Below are 23448 nucleotides of genomic sequence, written 5' to 3'. Positions count from 1 at the left end.
GCAAATGGAAGTCAATACAATTTTCTGATATGTTCAGAAATACAAACTAGTGCAAGTGTATACGGGTATGTTACCTTGTTTGAACTTTTTCTGGTATGGTCACTGGCCGTTTCAAGACTATGAGGACCGAAGCCTTGTCTTAATTGGGTGAAGGATCTCTTTTAGGGTTAGGCGTTGTTAGGGCAAAGGTTATGGCTAGGGGTTGGGTTTCGCACATATAATGTTACTGAATTAATTGGAAGTCAATAGTATTTCCGTATATGGTTAGAAGTACAAATTATTGAAGTTCTATTCAGGTATGCTACCTTGTTTGAGCCTTTTCTTGTACAGCTACCTGTCTTTGTAAGACAATGTGGACCAAGGTCTGGTGTTAGTGGGGTGAAGCGTCGGTTTTTGGGTTAGGGTCAGGCCTCGGGGTTGTGCTGGGGTTAGGCTCAAATGGGGTTTCAGGAACGAACTGAAGTCAACACAATGTTCTAATAGGACTAGGAACACAAACTTGTGTGTATGTGTGTTTGAGGTGGTGTGGATTATGAGTCACCTAATGGTGTGGCTGAGAGCCTTATCGCAACCCCACAGACGCACACACACACTCACACACACACACCTACACGCTGCTTTGGCACGTCCGCACGCTTGGGGTAAACCTGACATGCACACACAATCACACCACCATCCTATTTCTCCCTCTCTACGTTCATCTTGTCTTTTTTTTTTTTTTTTTTTTTTTTTTTTACAAGTACGCATCACATCCAGACGCACAGATTTTTAAAAGCAAAAAAACCCAAAAAACAAAAAACCACAGCCAGCTGGACTGAGGCTACAGGGAGGCGCTTTTCTTCTTCTTCTTCTCCTTCTTCTTCTTCTTCTTTTTTTCTCCCCCCTTCTCCCCTCTCCCCTTCTCTCCTCGCTGCCGTAACGATGGCTGATGTGATAAGACCTTCTTCCTCGGCGCCACACTCCAGGGGACCGCAGGGAAGACGTAACCATGGCAACGGCCGGCCCGAGGTGTCACGCTATAATTGGGCCACGGCTGCACTTCCTGTGAGCCTTCAGTCAGGGGATCGCAGAGGGACCGCGCGCGCGTATCAATGTGTGCGTGCGTGCATCTGTGTGTGTGTGTGTGTGTGTGTGTGCGCGTGTTTTGTCAGGCACACAGAGAGAGAGAGAGAGGGAGAGAGAGAAAGCGCTGCACGCCAGCCAACGCAGGACACTGCCAACTCATGGAGAAAAAGCAGCGAGCTCCAACATCACGCTATTACAACGCTCCCACTGAATGAGAAACACAGTCTTTTAGTTTGAGCCCACAGTGTAGTGTTTCTTCATCTCCCAGACAAAAGGGGAATTTCAAATTCTTGGATCTGCAGCCCCCCCACCACACACACACACACACACACACACACACACACACACACACACACACACACGCACGCACACACACACCTCCCCTTCTCTCTTCAGTGCTTTTTCTAGTGATTTGAAGCTTAATCCCCCCCCCCCCCGCCCAACCTACCGCCACCCTCCCTGGTCTTGACACACACATGCGCGCACACACACTCGCACAGACACACACACACACACCGGAAATCTGTGTCACCCGCTGCCCAGCAGGTCCAGTGACTCCCTGAACGCCTGCAGTCTGGCTCCACTGGCCTGCAAGATGGCAGGAGAGGAAGAGGAGGAGGAGGAGGAGAGGAGAGGAGAGGGCAGGATAGAGGAGAGGAGGAAGGGGGAGGGTTCAGAGAGAGAGAGAGAGAGAGAGAGAGAGTTAGTGGGGGAGAGGAGGGGGGTGGAAAGCGGATCTGGGATGGGGGGCGGGAGGAGTGGGGAAGGGGGGGTATGGTGAAGGGCAGATAGAGCGGAGGGGTGGTAGGTTGGTTGGTTGGTGTTGGGGGTGGAGGGGGTTGTAGGGGTCAGGGTAAGAGAGTGGCTGAAACATGGGGGAGAAAAAAAAGATGAAAAGCAGGCCACAGGGAGAGAGAGAGGGGACATGCGGGGAGGAGGACGGGGAGATGGACAGCAGGGGATGAAGATAACGCGGACCCAAACAAAGAGACGGGGAGGGGGGGCCGGGGGGGGAGGGGGGGAGGGGGGGGGATGAGCGCGAGATCCGGGCCGGAACGCGGAGATGCCGGGGTAACGATAGACGCAGCGTCCGGAGCTCCGGTGTGCGCCGTCACAAAAACCCCCGTGGAGCTTACATATGTTAGCAGCACTCTGGAGGGGGAAAAACTCTTCTCTCTCTCTCTGTCTCTCTCTCTCTCTGTCTGTCTCTCTCTCTCTCTCTCTCTTTCTCTCTCTCTCTCTCTTTCACACACACTGCAGTGGAGCAACCTGCCAGCCCCAAGGCAACCTGCACTGCTGCTGGGCGGACCCTCACTCAGGAGCCAGTTCTTTGAAATGTTGGCCACAGCAGTTCGCTAAGACACTGTGTCTCATTGTGACTGTGTGTGTGTGTGTGTGTGTGTGTGTGTGTGTGTGTGTGTGTGTGTGTGTGTGCGTGTGTGTGTGTGTGTGTTTTCTCCTCCTCTGGTTGTATTCTCACTGTAGCAGCCTCGCGGCAGCCGGCCTCTTCCATCCGTTTGTGTTGTTGTTGTTTTGTTTTTGTTTTTATCGGTTTTATTCTTTGAGCTATCTCCCAAACAGACACACACAATGGCCTTCTTACATCTCTGCGAAAAAAAAAACAGCTCTTGCTCATCTGCCCCTCAGGTGATATTTTGGTGACACGGAGGTCAAAGGGGTCTCTTGACCTTTGACACTTAAATCTGTTAAAGGTGGACGCAGAATAAGCTGAAATCTCGAACAACACTAGGTCTGTCTGGTTTAGCTGCTTCCCGAAGCAGAAAAAAAAGTGAGATAAACGTGAACAGAGAGAGAGGCGCATTTATTCTTGGTGATGATGGGTACGCAGAAATCTGTTAATCTTTAGCCCGCTGCGCTTTTTTTTTTTTTTTTTTTTTTTTTTTTTTAAAGGCACGACGGTTCCAGGAAGTTAAAGCAAAGCGATAACACCTGCTGGCTGCAGGGATGTTTCATCATGGCTTGTCTGGAAGCCACCTCATGATGTTGAACTGACGTTTTCCCCTCCGTTACTAAGCAGGAACACTCTTTCACAATGCATTTCAACAATGGTTTAAATTTAATACAACCCGGCGAGGTGTTTAACATCACATTTGAATAAATTAATCTGCCTTCGGCTCATCTTTACCAATGATCTTCAACTGTTGATTTAAATTAGCTGAAAAATGTCATGTTGTTAGCATTAAATGATATTGAGAATATGTAATATATTGAAGAAAATATCAAAACAAATTGTGGATTAAAAAAAAAAAGTTAATACTTAATTACTTATCTAATAAATCCCATAAGACAGAATGCAAACATAATGTCAGTTAGCGAGTATCTGTCAATTCTCGGAAGCTAGCACAGTGCTAGCATGCTAACAGTGGGTAACTGGCATCGCAAACGATTTCAAGCTGTGATGTAAGACATGAGATGTGACACGTTGTTGGCCAGCAGCAAAAGAAAAGTTAAGGAGAATCTAAAATAAAATAAATCATGTATTTTTGTTTTTTTTAATTCTCAATTCAATTTACAAAATAATGCTTTCCACTTTGACAGTTTAATTATGAAACCAAACTTAAATAATAATAATAATAAAAAAAGTTTTGTGCAAACTCAATTATTTAAGACAAAACTGAACTCATTAACAGAATGTTAAGTTGCTGCATTCAGCAGGTCAGCTGTCAAGTCATGCTAGCTAGCAGTGTTAGCATGCTAACGGCTGCTAGTTAGCACAACAGACAAACATTGTGTCTACATTAGCCGGCTACATTAGCATGGGACTCGAGCTTAAAAATAACTGCAGCAGTGTCATTCATTTACACCAGTTGAATGTAATCTACAAAAAACTCATACATTTTCCATTTATGAAAAGTAATTAGATTTTTATCTCTTTTTAAGAAGTTGATTGGAGGGCCTCCATGCCACAATTGCCAAAAGTCTACTATGACTTCTTACAGGATTAATTAGGTGAAGTTGTTTAATGATGGAGCTTAATGATTTGACTAATACAATTAAAAATCTGGGATTGACAGCAAGTCAAAATATCTCCCCTGTTATTAAAGGCGTGCCAGTATAGACAGATTTCTACCTTGTTCAGTGAACAAGTCCAAAGTTCAGTTAATTAATAAAATTTACTAGTTTTGCCTGAAATAATGAGCTCCAAACTGTAGCATACTATCTGCATTAAAATCTTGGGATCCTAATAACACGGTTTCAATGACCATGCAACAGTATGACGACAAGGACAAATTTGCACTATTTTCCTTGACTGAGTTTTGTTTCTTACCATCTCTTTTTAAGTCACTTAAGATGTTAAACGACATTTGAATAAATTATTCTGCAACCTGGGACCATTCAGTCACCTAATGGCTGATTACTAGTGATTTAATCTTGCTTTGTTGGCAAGCTTTTCAAAGCTGCTGCCAGTTTCTGCTCTGCCGACTCTCTCTCTGTCTGTTTAACCCTCATTCGGTTCCCACAACAACTGTCAGAGCCGAGACACTCTCAAAGCCAATTACCAGTACAGGCTATATCATATCTGAATGAGGCAATTTCAGTTCGAATCTTTCACTCAACCGTTTATGGAATTTGCTCTTTAAAAAGCTGCATAAATGCCTTTATTAATCACTTATTGAAGAAGAGGAATATGCCGGGCTAAGTGAGGGAGTTTCCCTAAATGTGATTTAAAAAGTAGTTTTGCTAATCATAAGTTGTGATATTGTGCTGCGAAGTATCCCTCACTCTTACGTGACAAAGATTTTTGTTAGACTAACACAAAGCAGTGGATAATTGTCAAGTGAATGTAAAATAAATGGGGTTTTCTTTTTCAAAAGAAAATTCTCAAAAGTGTGGTGTGCATTTGCATTTAGCCTTCTTTGTCCCAATGGTGAAAATGACAGAATCTACCATTTATTTACCATTGAACATTTGAAACAAAACAGCGCACATGTCCCTGAGTACATCATTCACCTGGTGAAACATGGTGGTGGCAGCATCATTCTGTGCTGATGCTCTTCTTCAGCAAAGATAGGGATGCTGGAGGCAATCAATGTAGCTAAGGTAACCCAAGAGGAAAGCCTTTTAGGAACTGCAACAGAGTTGGGATATGAGCATATAGTCTTCTAGCGTGCCAACGACTCTTAGCGTAGAGCTAAAGCCACAATAGGATACTTTAGATCTAAAATCATTGAAAAAAGAGATGTGATCCTAGATGTGCAAAGCTGATAACAACAATCCTCCACAGACTTGAGTCAGAAGTCAGAATTTTATTTGTAAAAAAAAAAAACAAAAAAAAAAAACCCAAAACAACAAATCTCAGAAAGCCTGTGTCATTTTCCTTTCACTTTGTATTTGTCCTTTAAAACAGTGATGTTTGTGTTTGTAATGTGACAGAATGTTTAAAACAGAAAAGAAAGTTTTCACAGTATTATAACGTAATGGATAAACTTGGTCAAATCATCAAATACTTTGTAATGACCACTCTTCTCTCCGATGCTATTTGTAGTTTCCCGAGGCGTCGCCAACACGATCTCAGCTAGCTACCTGCTAGCATCCATGGTCCCGAACCACCTGCAGTGGGCCGACTGCATTACAAGAAGTCAATAACGGGCACTTTTCTAAGAGAACAAAGATGAAGCGACTCCTACAATGCTTTGCTGGGAAACCCAACACTGTCCTACTATATATAGCGGGGCTTTTCACACTGTGTGCATGACTGCTTGTGTTAAGTCACATGATTCAAGATATATGGGTGGATAGACACGCTCTCACACACACACACACGGGCTGATGGCGTGGAGGAGGTGAGGGAATGCGGTGAGGTTTATTGAGTTGAGTGTGACGTTTTTCTTCCCGTGACCAGACTCTCATTTGCTCTGTCTCCCCAAGCGTCTCGGCCTCTCTGTCTCAGCCCAAACCACATGCTAATCAGCTCTCCGCGCCGTCCGTTTGATCTCCACCAGGCGCTTTTCTGATGCATCCTGCTGAATAGATAATCACTGAGCAAATCACCGATAAAACTCAGCTACGTTGTTGTCGTATCTGTCTAAAAATTTCAATCTAAGAAGAAGGAAAAAACACGCAGGATACATTCAACGTTTTATAATTTGTTCCTTTTTTTTGACATAGACAACAGGTAAATAGCACAAATGCTCATATTTGGGTACAGTACAAAAAAAAAACATCAGCAGAGTCAGCATGAGCAGGGATTCAATTGGTGACCAAGTAAAGTGAACACATGACCCACAAGTTAGGTAGTAACTACATCTCAAACAAACCATAAAATACAAAAACTGTTGCTTCTGTTCTGTGTGGCTTCACATTTTTCACAGCTTCTAACATCTGATGGACTGTGGCGCTGTCCACACTCGGGGTTCTGTTGGAGTCTGTACAGAATTTGCTAAACATGTTATGACAAAAATTATGGCAAGAAGATTTTTTTTTTTCCCTTGGATGATAGGAATTAAATTTTTCATTTTAAAAAAATTTAAAATAAACAGAACTATAGCTTCACAATATGGCTACACCTGTTCTACCACCCCCAATTTGTTTGTTTTTTTAATCTGACTACAAATTTTGAAGTTTCAGATCGTGAGCTCTCTGGGGCACCCTGCTGGCTCGGAGGTGTCATGTCTAGGGCTGGCTCCAGCACGTCATTACAAGTGTATGACAGGTGAGTGGTCGGGATTAAAACTAAACGTTGCGCCTTAATCCGTAGAGACTAGAATTTCTTGTAAAACAAAATCCTTCTCAGTGGATGACAACAAGCAGGTATCATGAGCTTAAAGATTTAACAAGTTTTGATACAAACAGGTTTGCTTCCCTTTCTGAGTTCCTTTAATTACCCCAGCACAACTGTTTCTTTGTTAAGGATGCTAACGATGCAAACTGTGCATGTGGTAGCCACAACTGAGACCAGATGAGGAAGAGATCACATCAGGCAGCTCAAGCTTCATGCCCTCCTAGTGCAAAATATGTAAGTTTCTTCTTATTTTAAATATAGGTACCTTCAAGCATGTATTCCAGTCTATAGAGTCAACTTCATTGTGGAGGTTTGTCCTGTTTTGACTATGCTAATATATCCCTTTGTGCCTCCCAGGCCCCGCAGTATCTCTTGGCCGTTGTTTAATGCTAGGGTTAGCTTGCTAACATATCCAGGACAATGACTGAGCAATATATGTAGGCTTCCTCTTGTTTCACATATAGGCATCCTCGGGCATGTATTCCAATCGATAAAGTCCACTTTATTATGGAAGTTTTGTACAGATTTAACTGCTCTAACTTGCGTTTGTGCTTCCCAGGTCTTCTGTATCATTTAGCTAACACTTAATACTAGCGTTAGCATGCTAGCACATCCAGAAAAATCGCATTTGCTGTCATAGCTTGCTAATGTGTTGATTGGCTCACTAAAATACGCCAGAAAGTGCAAATTTAAAGCTATAAATATTTATATGGATATGTCAATATCTAAAGTGCTGCTGAAATTTTACCCATAGAGCAAAATTGAGAGAAATTGATGTTCTACTGAATTTTGACCATGTTGGGAGAGTTGGAAGATAGTGAGATTTAAGACAGTTTCTTGCTAACCTTGTATTAAACAACTCCCCTTGTGGCTGAGTGGCAGCTCAAACGTGAACCATTAAGCCATTTGCGATAGAGTATGAAATATGAATCGACAAAGAGGCGTTACTGTCCAGAACCTGCTCAGTGGTTTTGTTCTAACACTTGGACAAGTTCTTGAGCAATATATCTGGAGCCTCCAGGGCTCCTGATGAGCAGGTCGGTGCTTGTCAGTGAACGAGTGCGAGGGAGCGTTCCCATGTGAATGTTGAGATGTGTAATTAAATTGTCTAAAATCCCTTTAAGGATAAAGGTACAAGAAGTCCGTTTCACTGTGAGTCCATTTGTTTTATTTCATTCCCAGGATCCGCTGAAAAGACAGAAAGTCCAGAGCTTATATGAACATGGATGAATATACGTGACTGATTGATGCTTTTTGGTTTCCAACTTCAGCAGAGGTCATCCCAGTATAAAACCACTGTGTTTTTTTCATTCAGCAGCGTGTTTGTGTGTAAGTCCTGTGGACATGCCCCCCATCAGTGTCTGTCTCGAGATCACAGACTCTGCAAAAATATAAGAGTCTGAATTTCAGTTTCCCCCATTAAGTACACAGTCTCGCTCTGCTCCACAGACGCTTCTCCATCTGCAGGTGGAAATTTTAAATTAGGTTCTTGGAAAAGTTCAAAAGAGGACACTTGTCCTTTTTTTTGCAGTGTATTTATCCCCCACTTGGGTCCTCAAGCAGGAGTACAAGTGAGCTGCGGCGTTTGCGTCAGCTCCCACTCCTCAGGGGTCGGGTGTGTTGACGTTCGGCAGGGTGGAGAGACGGCGGCTTCTTAATGGACCAGCGCCATGCCGCTTTTCAGTAGATGAGCCGGTTTGACGGGAATGGGTGGTTTTTTGCAGGCGGGTGGTTTGCTGCAGGCATCATCCACAAATGCATTCTTGAGATGAGCCACGCGACCTTCGTTTTCTGACGTCTCTTTGCGCCGCCGAGTTTCTGAAGAAAAAAAAGAGAGAGAGAGAAAGATCAGAAGAGTTCCAGGAATGGTTCCTCTGTTGGTTTTGACTAAGAGAAATTTCAGTTACGGTAGATGAGGAAGAACTGACCAGAATAGTCATAACCTGGGTAAAGTTCAAATTACAAGAAACCTCAATGTTTTCATAGGGTTTTTATGCAAAGGGCCAACATAAAGTTGTGTATAATTGTGAAGAGAAAGAAAATGATGTATGGTTTTCTATATTTATAGCAAATAAAAATCAGCAAAGGGTGGCAAGTCTTTGTATTTAAGGTGCCCTTTCTTTTTGGCAAAATCACTCAAACTCAAACTGACTGGCACAATTTTCAAGTCCTGCAACCGAATTTCATTTGGATTTTGGTCTGGACTTTAAGTTGATATTCTACTGTAACGCTGGCTATATGTTTAGGGTCCTGTTAGAAGGTGAACCTTCACTCTAGTGTCAATACTTTTGTAGTCTCTAAGCCAAAGACTGGTATATCCATGGTCCTCCACACCTTAATCATCTGTAGCCTCATTAGCTTAAGCCTGGTAGCAACCAGCCTCTTGTTCTATGCTTTGCTTTGTAAAGAGCATCTGGGATATTGAATATTGAGAAACATCATTTCCTGGAGGCGTGGCCTCTGTTAAAGTTTTAAATATTACCTAATTGCTAATGTTCAGTCAGGACTTATATAACGCACCAGTTTGACGCTATGAAGCTTACCAGAAATTGCCTGCCCTATAAACAACCCTCCTCCTCTGAGAGAAGTGCCGATCCAAACGAGGCGGCTATTTGTGTTAATTCAACATTTTGAAGTGTGACGAACACGGACTCAACAGCATTGTTCACTGCCTCCGCTGTCATTGCTAAAACTACAGGCAGACTACAGTTTAGTAGTCGGTACAGAAAATTGACGTCATTGTTCACAACTTCAACATCTGCTCGCTGATTGGCCCGGTAGGAAAAACTACAGGAGGAATCCAAATAAACGGGAAAAAGCCCAGATGGGCACTGAAGGAAGATTTACGTGGAAAGGCAATGACCAGGCAGCTGTGGTTGTCAATCAGGTTCCATATTGCCCTTCTAATGACCTAATTATTTGATATGGTTGTGATGAAAATGAGACTCCTGCTGTAATGGGTTTCTTCTAGGGTTGACATGTATTTAAATCAATGAATGTCTCACTGTTGGAATGGTGTGTTCAGGATGATGTGAAAGTTAAAATTTCCTTCTTTCACATTGTTCGGGAGACTAGTGGCACGCTTCCTACATATAACTTTAGTTTTCATTTCGCAGTGTTTTCATCCACACACATTCACTGTGTATTGTGGCAACTTTATATGGCCTTTTTATTGCTACTCTTCCGTGAGGACTAGAAGTGGTTGTCTTGTCAACAGATTCTCCCACCTGAGCACTGGATCTTTCCAGTGACATGCTATTTGGCAATGGGATACCTTGAAGTTTGTAGCTACAAATGTGAAAATGTTAAAGAGGCATGTACACTTTAGCGAGGCGCTGCATATTTCAGCTCCTATAGGCAGGAATCATCCTTCTCTCACCTCCATCCTGTGGAGTGACTCTCTCTGCTTCTGACTGGTGGCTTCGTAGCAACAGGCTTCCACGAAAATGCGGCCTGTAGTTGAGGGACACCTCAATAACGTTCCCAGAGCTGTCGTCGTCGTCGGGGTCCTTGGGGTCCTCATCAGTGCTGCAGTCCGCCGCCTCTTCCTCAGATGACTGGTTGATTGGTGAACCTGGATCCTCCTGCTTCTGATTGAGAATATGCTGATCAGAATCCAACGCGTTGGCCGTTTTTGTATTCTAAAACCCGCCTCCCACATACAAACTCGCACGGAGGGGGACTCACATTAACATCTGTGAGAGGGAGCTTGGCATCGTCTTTGATGCTGAGCTGCTGGGCATCACGTCCTGGCAGCAGGTCCTCCGTCTGGATGCAGTTGCTGTTATCACTGAGGACTCTGTAAGAGAAAGATATCCATTGTTTTTGCAGACCTCCCAGCTTACAGATAAATATTTTGACCTCAGCATAGCAAAACGGGTAATATTACAACATGTTGTTTTAGAAAGAAATTTATTTTTTATTGTTTTACATTTTCACTGTCCTATACGTTTATAGACAGAGTTTTCTATTTCTACCTGTTCATGTGGTTCTGCAGAACCTTGGAGGACCTAAATTCATCCACCTCTCCGATTATAGTCACGCTCACATCGCCGTCCCGACTGAGGAGCCAGCTCACTTGTTTACTGGAAGCTAGAAACAAAGAGACAAACAACAATTTAAAAAGTGGTTTATTTGTTTGTTTGTTTTCTACCCCCCAAAATTGAAGACACTCAGCAGGGTTCTGCCTGAAGCAGACCTCTCAATAGCCGATTTCAGCCAGCAGGTGGTGCTGTCGCACAAGGATAAATTCAGTGTAACCGAGTATGACAACACGTTGTTTGGTCATCTTGGTGTTATAACATTATTTTTAACTTTTATTATTCCTTGAGTTAATTGCCAGTTTTCTAGTGTAACATGTAATACACAACATAACTGAACCCGAGGCAGTAAAGAAAATAAGAAAATACAGAAAGTAAACAGCAGATGGTGTTTCTTTTTAAAATAATGTTCCACAGCTATTTTAAGTAAATAAAACAGACGTTACAATCTTAATAACTTAATAAACATCTCAGTCACACCCTGGAGAAATGACAATAACGTCCAATTTTTTCCTTATCGTGACGCAGTGTTTAAAAATAAACCACCCGTCAAGATGAGCTATAGCCCAGGTGTTTTCCATGACTCTACGGATGAAGATGAAACAACCTGTCGTGACGTCGCAGACGGGGGCGTGGCTTCAGAAATTCCCAGAAGGTAGCGCTCCGCCGTCTGCCAACTGAAACGCGGTTTAAAAGGCCTCAGAGCGACACGTTATCGTCAGGGACACATGAGCGACGGTCACATGAGCTCTGAACGCAGATTTCCAACAAAGGAGGCCGTGTTTCTCTCACCGGAGCACCGCCGCGCACAAGGGGGCATTGTGTGACGTCACTACAAGCATAAATCTGCGTGTAAACACATCTCCATGTTACTGAGTTATATCGGTCAGATAGGGAGACAGAGAGGCCGTTTCCATTGCACAACGGAAACCTACTGCCTTTGTTACTATCAGCAGGACAAATGGAATACGACTGACTGTTGGGGCCATACTAAGAAAAATAAAGAAACTACGAGAATAAACATGTATAACAATAAAGTTGTAGCATTATCAGAATAATGTTGTAGTATTGCTAGAATTTAGTCACAATATTATGATTTTATGTTGGTAAAACTACCAGAAAAAAATGGCAAAAAAATATACTATTTTAAAACTCAAAGAAAAAAAGTTGTAATAACTTATTCTGGTAATACTACAACTTTATTCTTGTATTATTTCAACTTTATATTCAAACGACTTCTGACTTCTGTGACTTCATTCTTGTATTATTTAGTCTTTATTCTCCTACGACTTCTCGTAATATTATTACTTTATTCTCAAAATATTCTGACTTTATTCTATTTATTTTCCTGACAGTTTTGGTATTTTCATTCATTGCTTAGCAGACAGATTGTAAAGTATACAAAGTAATCTCAACCCTGTCAAATTATCTGATCTCAATAAACAACAGCGCCCCTCTGAAAGAACACCAAACCCACAGTGAGACATGGTGGTGGCAGCATCATGATCTGAGACACAACCATTAACAGCTCTAAATATCAGTTTTGACCCCAATTTATCAAATATCTAGTAAAAAGTAGAAGATGGAGGGAAATTTTGATTCCCCACCCCACAAATTCATAACAGAAAAATAAATTTTTGGACTTGTTGAAGTAAAGGTCAGGATTAAAGTTAATTTAGAATAATCTGAGGGATGGTGGACACGTGGGTGTCATCGCAACATGATTTATTTGGAGAATTTCTTCTGGGTAGAGAATACTGTACTACCAATCCCAACAAAGGAAGATTGAACGCTGGAATCGAATCCTTCCAGCAGAATTTTATCTTTCAGTTAAATTGTATGGGATGAAGGTCTCATTAATTGTGATAAAAAAGTTTAAATTATTTATCAAGGTTACATATTTTTAAAACACAAAACATAAATTTTTTACAGCGACCTAAACATCTTTCAGAATCTGTATACTTAGTGACGGAAATAGGTTGAACAGTGTCGAAATGTGACGTTGATAAGCCTAAACGAACACGTTGAAGCCCGTCAGTGAAAACGTCTAAGTGGAGCATATCTTCTGCAATGCTAACACACACGCACACACACACACACACACACACTCGCTCTCCTCTCAGATGACATGGCACAGATTGGGTAAGCAAAGATGGTAACTTGATATGCGGTCTAAAGCGTGGCGACTCCCGAAACCACAGGGTTTACTCAATCTTCTTCAGCTTTCAGCCCACACAGCAATTGGGCTGCCGGAGACAGAGGCTTTCAGTTACACACACACACCCACACACACACACACACACACACACACACACACAGTAAGTACACTCCCTTTGTGCAGCTGAACTAGTTAAGATGACAGCGTCTTTGTAAGATAGATCAGCACTTCTAATGAAAGAGGGCTGGATTTGATGACTAAAACACAAGCTGAAAAAAACCCCACTTAATTCGATTGGTAACATTAGAGACACAACTCCTGCTTCATTACTTATGCACACTTTGAGTTTAGAAGATTACAGAATTAATTATTTGTAAAATAGCTTACAAGTGTCGTCTTCACAACATACCTATAGATTGTTTGTTGCATCCAAATATAAATAATAGATAGTTGGAGGAATTATAAAAACAGCTTTTTTGTTGTCAGTGGTTACCCTCTGAACCCTAAAATAACTTAAATAGTAACTAACTTTTAAGTTAAACTGATGTATTTTTCAGCCATTTCCGGGCTATTGCAGCCCTTTTGCTAACTGTAGCTAGTTATTGCAGAGTGGCATCTATAACTTAGCTTTAGCTTAGACTGGAAAACTGAACAACAGCTGACAAAACATTGTTATTCAGACCAAACTAAGAAATAAACTAACTACAAGTACATATAAGTCCAGCAATCTGTTTTCAAAGTCAAAACAGAGTGACTTTTAGCTAGCTTAAAAATGTATAAAGCTAGCTGTCAGATTTTATTAGCCCTTCTCAGACAAAAAGCAATGGATTGGTGGATTTAACCAGAATTACCTTTCAGACCTTAAGATAACCTTTAATTCAGTCATAGTTTTACCAATAAGAAAGTTATTTGAAGATTTTTTTTTTCACTTTTAGGCAGTATTAGAAACGCCATTTTGAAAGTTACAACTACAAAATGTGCAAAGATGTCATAGGCCAGTAGAAAATTTCGACAGCATTGTAACCTTTCAGTAAAAGTAAGGCAGTTTTATTGCTCATGTTATATCTATATATATATATATATATATATATATATATATATATATATATATATATTGTTAGTGCTGTATGTGGTGGATTGGTAATTATTTAACCTTTCATTAAAACTACATCTGTCATGCATGTTGAAATGTTTCAGTTTGGTGTCGAGATAAGCAGACAGGGGGTCAATGATGTGCCTGATCTAAATTAAACAGTTGCTTTCCTGAGTTTAAGAGAGAGTACCATCTGCCTTTGTTTGGCAGGAGAACCTGCCAAACAAAGGCCTCAATCAAACAAACACCCAGCAAAAAAATGTTGCTTCTCCTGTTAATGCTTCATTCTTTTTGTATTACTGTGAATAACTCCTGCTCAGTATGGCTTACGGTAAGTAAATCATCGTATTCCTGTTGGTCCTCCCTTCTCTTCCTCTCTCATCTTCAGAAACAGAATCCTCTTCTGCTCCTCGCTGAGGGCCTCCAGCACCTCGGGGTCCACCCACATCTCCTTGAGGATCTGAGCCAGCATCTCGTCTCTCTCTACGTCCCGCAGTCGCTTCTTCCTGAGCTTGAGTTCCCTCGGATCGGGGAAGGAGGAAGAAGAAGCGGTCTCCTTCGTCAGTTGTGTTTCTCTGGACGTGGAAGTCAGGAGTATCCAGATCGGTTTTGGCCGTCAAGACTTGTTGCCTTTGCTGTGAATGTTGGAGCGACAGATTAGATCGGCTGCATTGTTCAGTCCCTCTCCATTCAATTGTGTTTTGGCTGGCAGGACTCAATGGGACCCAAGCAAATAATGCCCCCTCTGCCACACAAGTGTATGTGTGTGTGTGTGTGTGTGTGTGTGTGTGTGTGTGTGTGTGTGGCGGGGAATGCTGCTGGCTTTCTAAACACTGAAAGGCAAACGGGCAGGTTCAGTATGTCAACACACTCGCAGGGTGGGGTGCTAATGACACCACATTATCTGTGAGTAACAGACACTGAGACGAGAACCCCGTTCAATAATTTATTTCAACAGACATGCTCGGGTTTTTTTTGTTTTGTTTTTGCACCTCATCGACCCACATGACGCCAGCACTCTCTTCCAGTTAGGACCTTCACAAGTTGGAAAAAAAATCCAGGAATGGCTCCTGACCTCTCTCTCGCTTTCTCTCTGTGTGTGTGTGTGTGTGTGTCAATAGAAGCAGTCTCGGTCTTGCACACACTTTTGAAAAATGCCCAACCAAAGAGCCAATAGGGTTCGGTTCTGTGGTAACTATTAACCAATCTACACCTGTAGAGGAGGCTGGGGGCAATATAGTTTCACAGTAAGAAAAAAAATAAAATCAAAGATAAAAAAAATTTGAGAGCTTATGATGAATTTGCACATTTGTTTAACTGGGCAAAAAGTAAATAAAAAAAAAAATACAATTGAATTTTTTCTGTGTAGAAACTCCCCTTTTTCTGTGTCTGAGAGTTGATAAAGTCAGTGGAGCCGTTTGCCTCTCTAATAGTTCATATCCATATTTTGCACACACGCACTTCGCTTTCTGCTTCCATTTTATCCCCATAAACAAATCATTTCAAGCCCATATACTAAAACCAATCCACATGCTTTTTTCGTTGTTGATGAATTGTGGCTACAAGTAGTCATAAGTCTTCCAGTCTAACACACAATTAAATTTATTACACATCATTTTCAGTAAACTTTGCATTACACCCCGTTTCCATTGATTATGGCTCCGATCCCAGGTCGGCCCCTGTTAACTCTCATGAAATACGACAGACTACGATCAAACCGAAACATGCCACTTCCTATTTACTGGAGTCATATAATCATATTTCATAACAGTAGACTAGAGGTCGAATGCAGGAAAGCGATCGTAAATCACTGGTTGTCGAAGCCGATCCAGATCTATTAACAAGAAGTGAAACGTCCCGCTGCAGAAAGGTGTTGGCTATGAAACAATAAAAGCTATCAAAATTATACATTTTCCAACTGTTCAGAGCATTTCTGTGCCCTGCCATCCAGCTGGCTTATACAGTTTACTCAACCATTATATTAAAATAAGTATTTTAAGCATACATGTCTGTAAAAGTCTGCACAACATGGTCAAAATAGCAATAAGTAAACATAATTTAGCATTTAAACAGCTGTGATAATTCAATTAGTTTAGCAACAGAAGGAATACACTGCAAAAACAAAATCTTACCAAGTATTTTTGGTCTAGTTTCTAGTGCAAATATCTTAGTACACTTTAAATAAGACTAAACGAGCTTGTAAGTAACTTTCAAACAAGGTATAGGGGCTTGTTTTAAACAAATAATTCCTGAAAATTAAACGAAAAGTACTAATTTTAAGTTAAATAATCAGCTAGTGGAACAAGACATTTTTCCAGTATTACAAGTTAAAATGTCTTGTTCCACTGGCTGACTATTTCACATTTAACTAGTACGTTTTCATTAATATCAATGAATTATCGACTTGAAACAAGCCCCAACGTCTTGCTAAAAAGTTACTTGTAAGTTAGTTGTTTTATTTAAGAGCACACTAATACATTTGCTGTAGAAAGGAGACCAAAATCAGCATGCAGTGTCATTGCTGCTTCAAAGAAAAACAGTCAAATCGCTTTGAAGTCTCATGTTAAATGTATTTGTTTACATCATACCACTCCATGCCTAATCTCTACCAGCACTAAAACTGTATTATTTATGACCAAGACAATTTAAGGCTGCCTGATTTTAAAAGTTAGAAAGCAATATTTATATATAAATATGTTATATATGTAAAATAATAATAAATAATAATATTTATTATTTTTATTTTTTTGCCAGCACATAAATTCAATAGGAACCATTCAAAATCAAACTCCTTCGACTTTTAGCCTAAATGTATCATTCAAGCTAAAACATCCACCTGTGGCTCAGTGCCCACATGCTAATTAGTGCAGGGATTTCTTTTCGGGTTTTTTTTTTCTCTCTCCTGCCTCTTTCGCTTGGAGGGGACAGAAAAAGAAAGCCGGGGGAGAAGAAGGGAAGGAGGGAGGTAACGAGGGAGGTGTGTGTGCGCTGCATACAGAGGGGATCAACTTTGAAAAGTCTCTCAGTGTGAGCTAACAGTGGCCGTTTGAGAGCGACGGAGAGGCGCGCGAGGCGAGCGGTAAATGAGCTCGGACGGACCGTGGAGCCGCCATGACACAACAAAAGAGACCGGGCCGAGAAAGAGAGGAGGGAGAGCGGACTTACTCAGTGTCTGCCAGTCGGTAGCATCTCCTCGCTCCGCTCTGATTGCCGGTGCTTCTGCGGGCTGGGATAGATGGGTGTGTGTGACGTGAAAGAGCACGCCTCTCTCTCTGAGTGTGTGTGAAACGCTGAGGTGTGAAAGCTGAAGTTTTCCAGGCTGCATTTGTACTCACCGGGAGTGGGACGGACTGGCAGTCATCTTTTCTCCCTCCTCCTCTTTCCTTCTCGCATCTCCAGCTGACGTCGCTGCAATGTTAGCTAGTAAACTAGGTACATTTAGTCAATTACATTTACTTTAGTAACTTTTTGGAAAAGTGTACTTTTACGAGAAAGTTTTACTACCTTTATTATCCTTCTTGCCATTGACTTGAGTAAATTCATAATGAAGTGTCGCCACTCTTATTTGAGTAAAATTTGTTTGAGTTTGTTTTCTCCAAAACTTCCCCAGACGCAGACACACACCTGCAGTCTTTTCATGAGTTTTATATTTAAAAGCAGTGATTTGGAATAATGTTTCTTTTGTCTAATTGTGTCATTTTGTAAGTATTTTTATTTTGGCCCCTTAAAATACAAACATTTCCACATAACTTTATATTTTGGTGCGTCTGATTGTGTAATTTTTAAATATTAAGTGACGCTCGAGCAGCCTTTTTACCAAATACTTTTCTATTCTAACTTGAGTAATTTCTTGGACAGCTACGTTTTACTTTTTACTTGAGTAAAAATATGTTGCGGTTGTGCTACTCTTACTTTTGAGTACAATTTTTGGGTCCTCTACTCATCCTTGAGTGTTGCACAGAAAAAAGAAAAGGAGATAAAATCATCAAAATGGCACACGACCCGCCGTGAAACACTTGTGTGTTTTATTGCTTCTAATATTTCCATGTGTCACACAGGACAAACATGTAATCATCCACACAGGGTCAGTAACTTTTCTCCCTGTAGAATCAGAGCATAATTACTTATTATTTCAAATCCAATCAAATTATATCTCCAAAGCTCACTTTTCTTTGATTTCCTTCATTGTCTGCCTTGAGGGAAATCCTGCCAGATTCAAAAACCGCCGATCACAACAACACATGCGCAGGAAGGAAGCATGGCTGCTTATCCTTTGGGATTTTTTTCCGTCAACAGGTTGTTGACACAGTTCTAGTACCGGCGGCCATTGTTTTGAGTTTGCTCTGTTGCTGCCAGATCTGACAAGCCAAAGTGGATGGCGTGAATATCGGTCGCATGCCAGAGAGTGATTAAAGCTATTCATAGCAAGACGGAGAAGTCACATGTTCATAGCCAAGATGGTTGCTGCAATCTGTCATTTAGTGTGTGACACAGATTGCATAACTGCAGGGAATTTTTAAAAAATTTTTTCAGGGACTTTGAAAGGAGCCTGACAAGTGTCATTGAATTGTTTCAAGCCATCATGTAGTAGTACTAGCTACCATTTCCCTTCAATGTAATGTAGCAGACACAGCAAGCACTTAATCTGAAGAAAAAAGTAATAATCTGAAAATAAAATAATCTGAAGCTTGAAACATGAAGATAAACACACAAGTTTTCTTGTCGCTCCCATTTAGAAGAGTGCCCAAAGTAACTGGGTCTTTGTGTCATGTTATATTCAAGCTTCAGGAAAACAGGAAGCTATAGACTGCTTTAAAATGCAGAGATGCGCCAATCTTGCTTTCTTGCCAATTTCTGCTCTTCTCTGATCTCTAAAATGCAACGGTGATACATTTACTGACCAGAAGCAGTGGGAGTTTCCACTTTTAATAGGAATTTGAATAACATTAATAACAAAAAAAAAAGAAGAAGCTTCATCAACCTTTCTCTTATAATAAATATTAGAAGATGTGACATATTTACGGAATAAGTAAACAAAAACAACTAATACTAACGTATCTTATATTGCCTGGTGTATCCAAAAAATTGACATTTCCTTAAAATACTGACTTAAGCGATAGTGCATACATACATTTATTTATATACCATTTATTTCCAGATATATTTGAATATATTTTACTGATTTAAACAAACTTGATTTATTGAACCAAACTCTATTGTGGATCTATAAAGTTTGGATTTTGTTCAGTTTGATTTAATGCAACTGGAACAAGAGATTACTTTATTCTAAGTCTCAGGCAAATCTTTACCAGATGTCTAGATAAATGTAGAGGACATTATGTTACAAAATATTGTAAAGATGTTAATTTTCCAGCTGCCTGTATAAGTATATTTAAATTTTTCAAGAAAATATTGACCTGGTGAAACAAATTAAGTTTGCCAACTGGTTTGTAAATGTTTTATCTTTGGATTCTGTAATCATTCATCGAAATGTGGGAAACACCTGACATCACAAAAGCGGCCGTGCCAACGCAACTAAAACAAATACACCATGTGAGCTAACAAATAAAAAAAAAAGAAATGTTTTATTTAAATACATTTTCAAGGTTGTATTCATTTGGAATAACACTTATTTCTACATTAGAGATGCTAGCTGAGCAAATTAGCTTTCTTGCTAATCTTTTTCTTGTTTCAGTGGGGTAGAGGAGTGAAATCACCAAACGTCAAGTCCAGGAATATTCACTCTGAACCTCCACTATGTTTGACATTTCGCAAATTGAAACCAAGCAGCTGCCGCCAGTAGATAGCACAGAGTTTCCACCAAAACCAGTGTTTTCAGTGATACCAGACACCTGTTTGTTTACTCCTCAGTCCGCCACTAAGAGGGGGCAAGAACCTGGTGGTCAGGTCACGGATCTTGGGCAGCAGGAAGCTGTTACTTTTACTGAATTACGCTGATGTGTCAGGGTTTTTTTTAAAAATCTGTATTTACACAGATTAGGTCTACTATAGTGTGAATATTAATACTCTACTACATGAGCCTTTAAAACTTTCTGCATGATTTCATTTATGAAATGCCACCAAAGTGAGGTCATGCTTCTTTATCTTTCTTTACAACGTTCTTCCTTGAGTATTAACGCCATTTCCCACAAAGAAGTCACCTCCCGTTTAATTACCCACAGGTCAAGTTCACTGAAAGCTAAAAATGCTAATGACGAACAAACTGTCGGGAAATGTTTTCCACCGTGCTGCTTCTGTCACGCTCTTACCTTTCCGATTCACCGGTACGACAGGCACACCTTGGAAAAGTACCGACGCGAGCGTCTGAATTCAGTTGAAAAGAGAACAAAAACATCAAATAGTGCGCCAACAGCACCCTCTGCTGGAGACAACCAGGGTAGCAGGTTATTTTGAAGTAAGGGGTTAGGAGCCAGTTTGCTTAAAACTCCTTCTAAAAAGTAAAATAATCACATCCAGATCTTTGCATTATTTATGTGTACTTAAACCTTAAAAATTAAAAATGGAATATTTATTTTATGAATTACCAGGGAGGTATTATATTGAATAGTAAACTCCTATTCACCTGCAACAATATGTGATTTCCTATTAATATAAAATGTACAGAATTAAAAACAAAATGTATTTTCCCGCAGCTACACTTTGTGACAGTAAAACAATTATCTGAACATAATTTTTCAGATGGATACTATTAGCATTTGAACTAGTATTTAATAGTAGTCATAAATCAGCTTCTGGCATTATTCTTGTAGGGTTTTAGTCCATTTTTACTGGCTGAGATGATGCCGTTTGTTTGAAAATGTTGGTTTTGCACACTTTAGGCACGTGTAAAATGCTTAAAGTTTAAACTTTTTGAAAATGCTACTCATTTCCAAAAGAGTAGCATAACACTTTCACCATGCTTAGCAGTTGGTTAAATTTTCTTTCAATTAATATCTTTTCTATTAACTCCTTTAAGTATATTTCTGGACACTGCGGCCAATTAGCGAAATCAGTCTCCTCTAACCATAATAATTTCCCTCTGATTGCATTTGAGGAACGTTGGAAACTTGGTTTGTTATACTTGATTCAAGCTTTATATTCTGTAATCCTTCCATCCTGAAAGAAAGAACAGTTCAAATGGAGAGCAGTACAGTCCTGGAATGATGACAACATGAATGATTTCTTTTGAACTTTACTTTTAATCTTTCAAATTAGATGTGATGCTATTATATGCATGAAAGCCTTAATTAAAGCTTGCTCCACCCAGTCATCTGCTTGACCCACATCATCCATCAGCATTTGTTTTTTGTCCTTTTGTACCAGTTAAAGGGCCAGTACTATGTAAAATCGACTTTCCGTGCTTCACATCAGGTCGTAATGTTATTCCATCATCAAGGAGGAATGTTGATTTAATTCTTTAATGAATTGTTTTGAGAAGTCCTTCAATCTGTATGGCAACAATTCAGCTATGCAGAACGCCCAGGTGGACCTAGCTCCGCCTTCGAGGACAAAGCTCCTCCTCAGAGGTGCTGTTTCCGAGTTTCCACCTCACAGAGCAGCTCTAACCCAGGGCTCCTCCACCCAGCTCCTTCAGACTAGCCAGCAGCAATTAGCAAACAGCTGGTGAAACTGTGAAACTTCTGAGTTCATCAGAGGAGCTACTTCTCAGAGCAATACTGGTACAAATGTTGTTAAAGGGTTAATAAAGGAGCCATGTTGGAATGACTTTCAAGTGGAGTTTCAGAAAGAACAGGAGCTTCTTAAAGAGACAGAGGCCCAATTTCAAGGCGCTAAGTTACGAAGTCAAATATCTTTAAAGTCAAATTTGATATTTGTAGCATTTTCATAACAAATGGAGGGGATATAGCTACTTGACTGTGCTATAAAATGGCACTATGTGCCTGGAAAACACATAATACTGTCCTTTTAATACCAAAGCAGGATTAAGCACGGCATATTGTCACTCATCTCCAGGCTTACCAGGTGCAGATTCTCTCCTAAACCTAACAGGAGCAGCGAGACGATGACAAACAATCTGCAGCTCTTTTTTTTTCTTTTCAACCAGGCTGCTAGCAAGTTAATCAGGTCAGGGTTTTTTAAACCTGTTTTTACAGCGTGATTTATGTAAAAAAAATAAAACAAAGCACACACACGTAGCATAAAAAACATTGCTGTGACCTTTCACCCCGGTAAGATTGAATATTCACTTTTCCTTGAGAAAGCACCGCTGAAACCGTGTTTTTTCAAATCTCATGTTTTTCATCTACGACAAGCCGCAATCAATATGTCTCCGGTGACATCAGCGGTACACGCAAAGCATTCTCTGTTAACCTTGATATTAGCGGCGGGCGCCGTGTTTCTGCAGACCAGGATCACGGCCGATCTGACCCTCCACGGCGAGCAGCGACTGGTCTTCCCCGGCTCTCTCTCTCTCTCTCGCCCCTCAGCTTCCTCATGTTTAATGCATGTGCTGCAATACAACCAGCTTTTTGAAAAGCATGAGCATTTGTATACACACGAGAGATGGACGCGGTTAAACGGAGCATAACGAAATATCCAGAAAGGACCCACGGCCAGGATAAACGGAGTCGAGCCAAGTCCTCCATCACTTCACACCCTGCCACGATGGTGTGTTTTCAGAACAACTTGGGTGTTACGAGACGCAGGCGGCGTTTTGTGTTTCAAATTTACCATAAGACTGGTTTTTACGTATGTTCCTGAATGTAATCCGGCAGATGCTTGCACAGTTGTGCAGGATTTAAGAGGAGAAAAATGATGTGGGATCCTTTGTTTGGTGTAAGAATCTGCTTCGATTTAATGGATTTTCACGCCTGTTGTAAATCCCACGGTTTGTAAATGCACCACAAGTCTAGATCAAACTTCCAGAAAACTACAAACCTGCTGGAACACTGATTTCCTTAAAATCTACACTCTACCCCCCTCTTGTTTAGAGCTGCGTTTGGTAGGTAATACTGCTTATTACTTGTAAGTTCGTTTTTTTTCTTTTCTTTTTTCTTATTTAAGATATTTGCGCTTAAAAACTAGACCAGAAATACTTGGTGAGGTTTTGTGTGTTTTTGCAGTGCTGGCGGAAATCTGCACTCATCCGCCACTAAAGCTGTTCAGATGATGTGCTTCTGCATGCCAAAGTGACAATGATCCAAAACCTGACGCCAGCTGTAGACCAGGACTTCACCATCTGAAGTATTCAGACATATTCTCCCCAAAATCAGAGAACGTATGAGCACACACAAAAAACACACTCCTTCAGTGCAAAAGCACAAAATGTTACCAAGAATATTTTCTCTAATTTCTGGTTCAAATATCTTATAAAGCTTGAAATGAGACA

General features: G+C 40.7%; 1 protein-coding gene across 1 annotated transcript; it reads right to left on the bottom strand.

The window, feature by feature from the left end:
• Nucleotides 1-5390: 5390 nt before the first annotated feature.
• zgc:92242 (uncharacterized protein LOC436899 homolog) lies at nucleotides 5391-17424 on the bottom strand. Its single transcript, XM_044127434.1, has 5 exons — nucleotides 17265-17424; nucleotides 10786-10900; nucleotides 10496-10607; nucleotides 10188-10398; nucleotides 5391-8626 (listed from the first exon to the last, which is right to left on the bottom strand). Exons 1-5 carry the CDS (start codon nucleotides 17422-17424, stop codon nucleotides 8463-8465), a joined length of 762 nt encoding a protein of 253 aa, XP_043983369.1. The 3' UTR covers nucleotides 5391-8462.
• Between the last annotated feature and the right edge of the window lie 6024 nt (nucleotides 17425-23448).

Source organism: Gambusia affinis, linkage group LG09, assembly GCF_019740435.1.
Source record: "Gambusia affinis linkage group LG09, SWU_Gaff_1.0, whole genome shotgun sequence".
NCBI classification, from domain to species: Eukaryota; Metazoa; Chordata; class Actinopteri; order Cyprinodontiformes; family Poeciliidae; genus Gambusia; species Gambusia affinis.
The sequence above is the reverse complement of the archived record's forward strand: the minus strand, read 5'-3'. Positions and strand labels throughout refer to the sequence as shown.

Bases quoted from the DNA above. Each gene is read 5' to 3' on its own strand.
- zgc:92242 (XM_044127434.1), bottom strand. From the start codon at position 17,424: ATGCAGCCTGGAAAACTTCAGCTTTCACACCTCAGCGTTTCACACACA. The intron at 10,399-10,495 runs GTGAGTCCCCCT...ATTCTCAATCAG, and splicing joins TCCCTCTCACAGATGTTAAT to AAGCAGGAGGATCCAGGTTC. The intron at 8,627-10,187 runs GTGAGAGAAGGA...TTTTTTCTTCAG, and splicing joins AGTCACTCCACAGGATGGAG to AAACTCGGCGGCGCAAAGAG.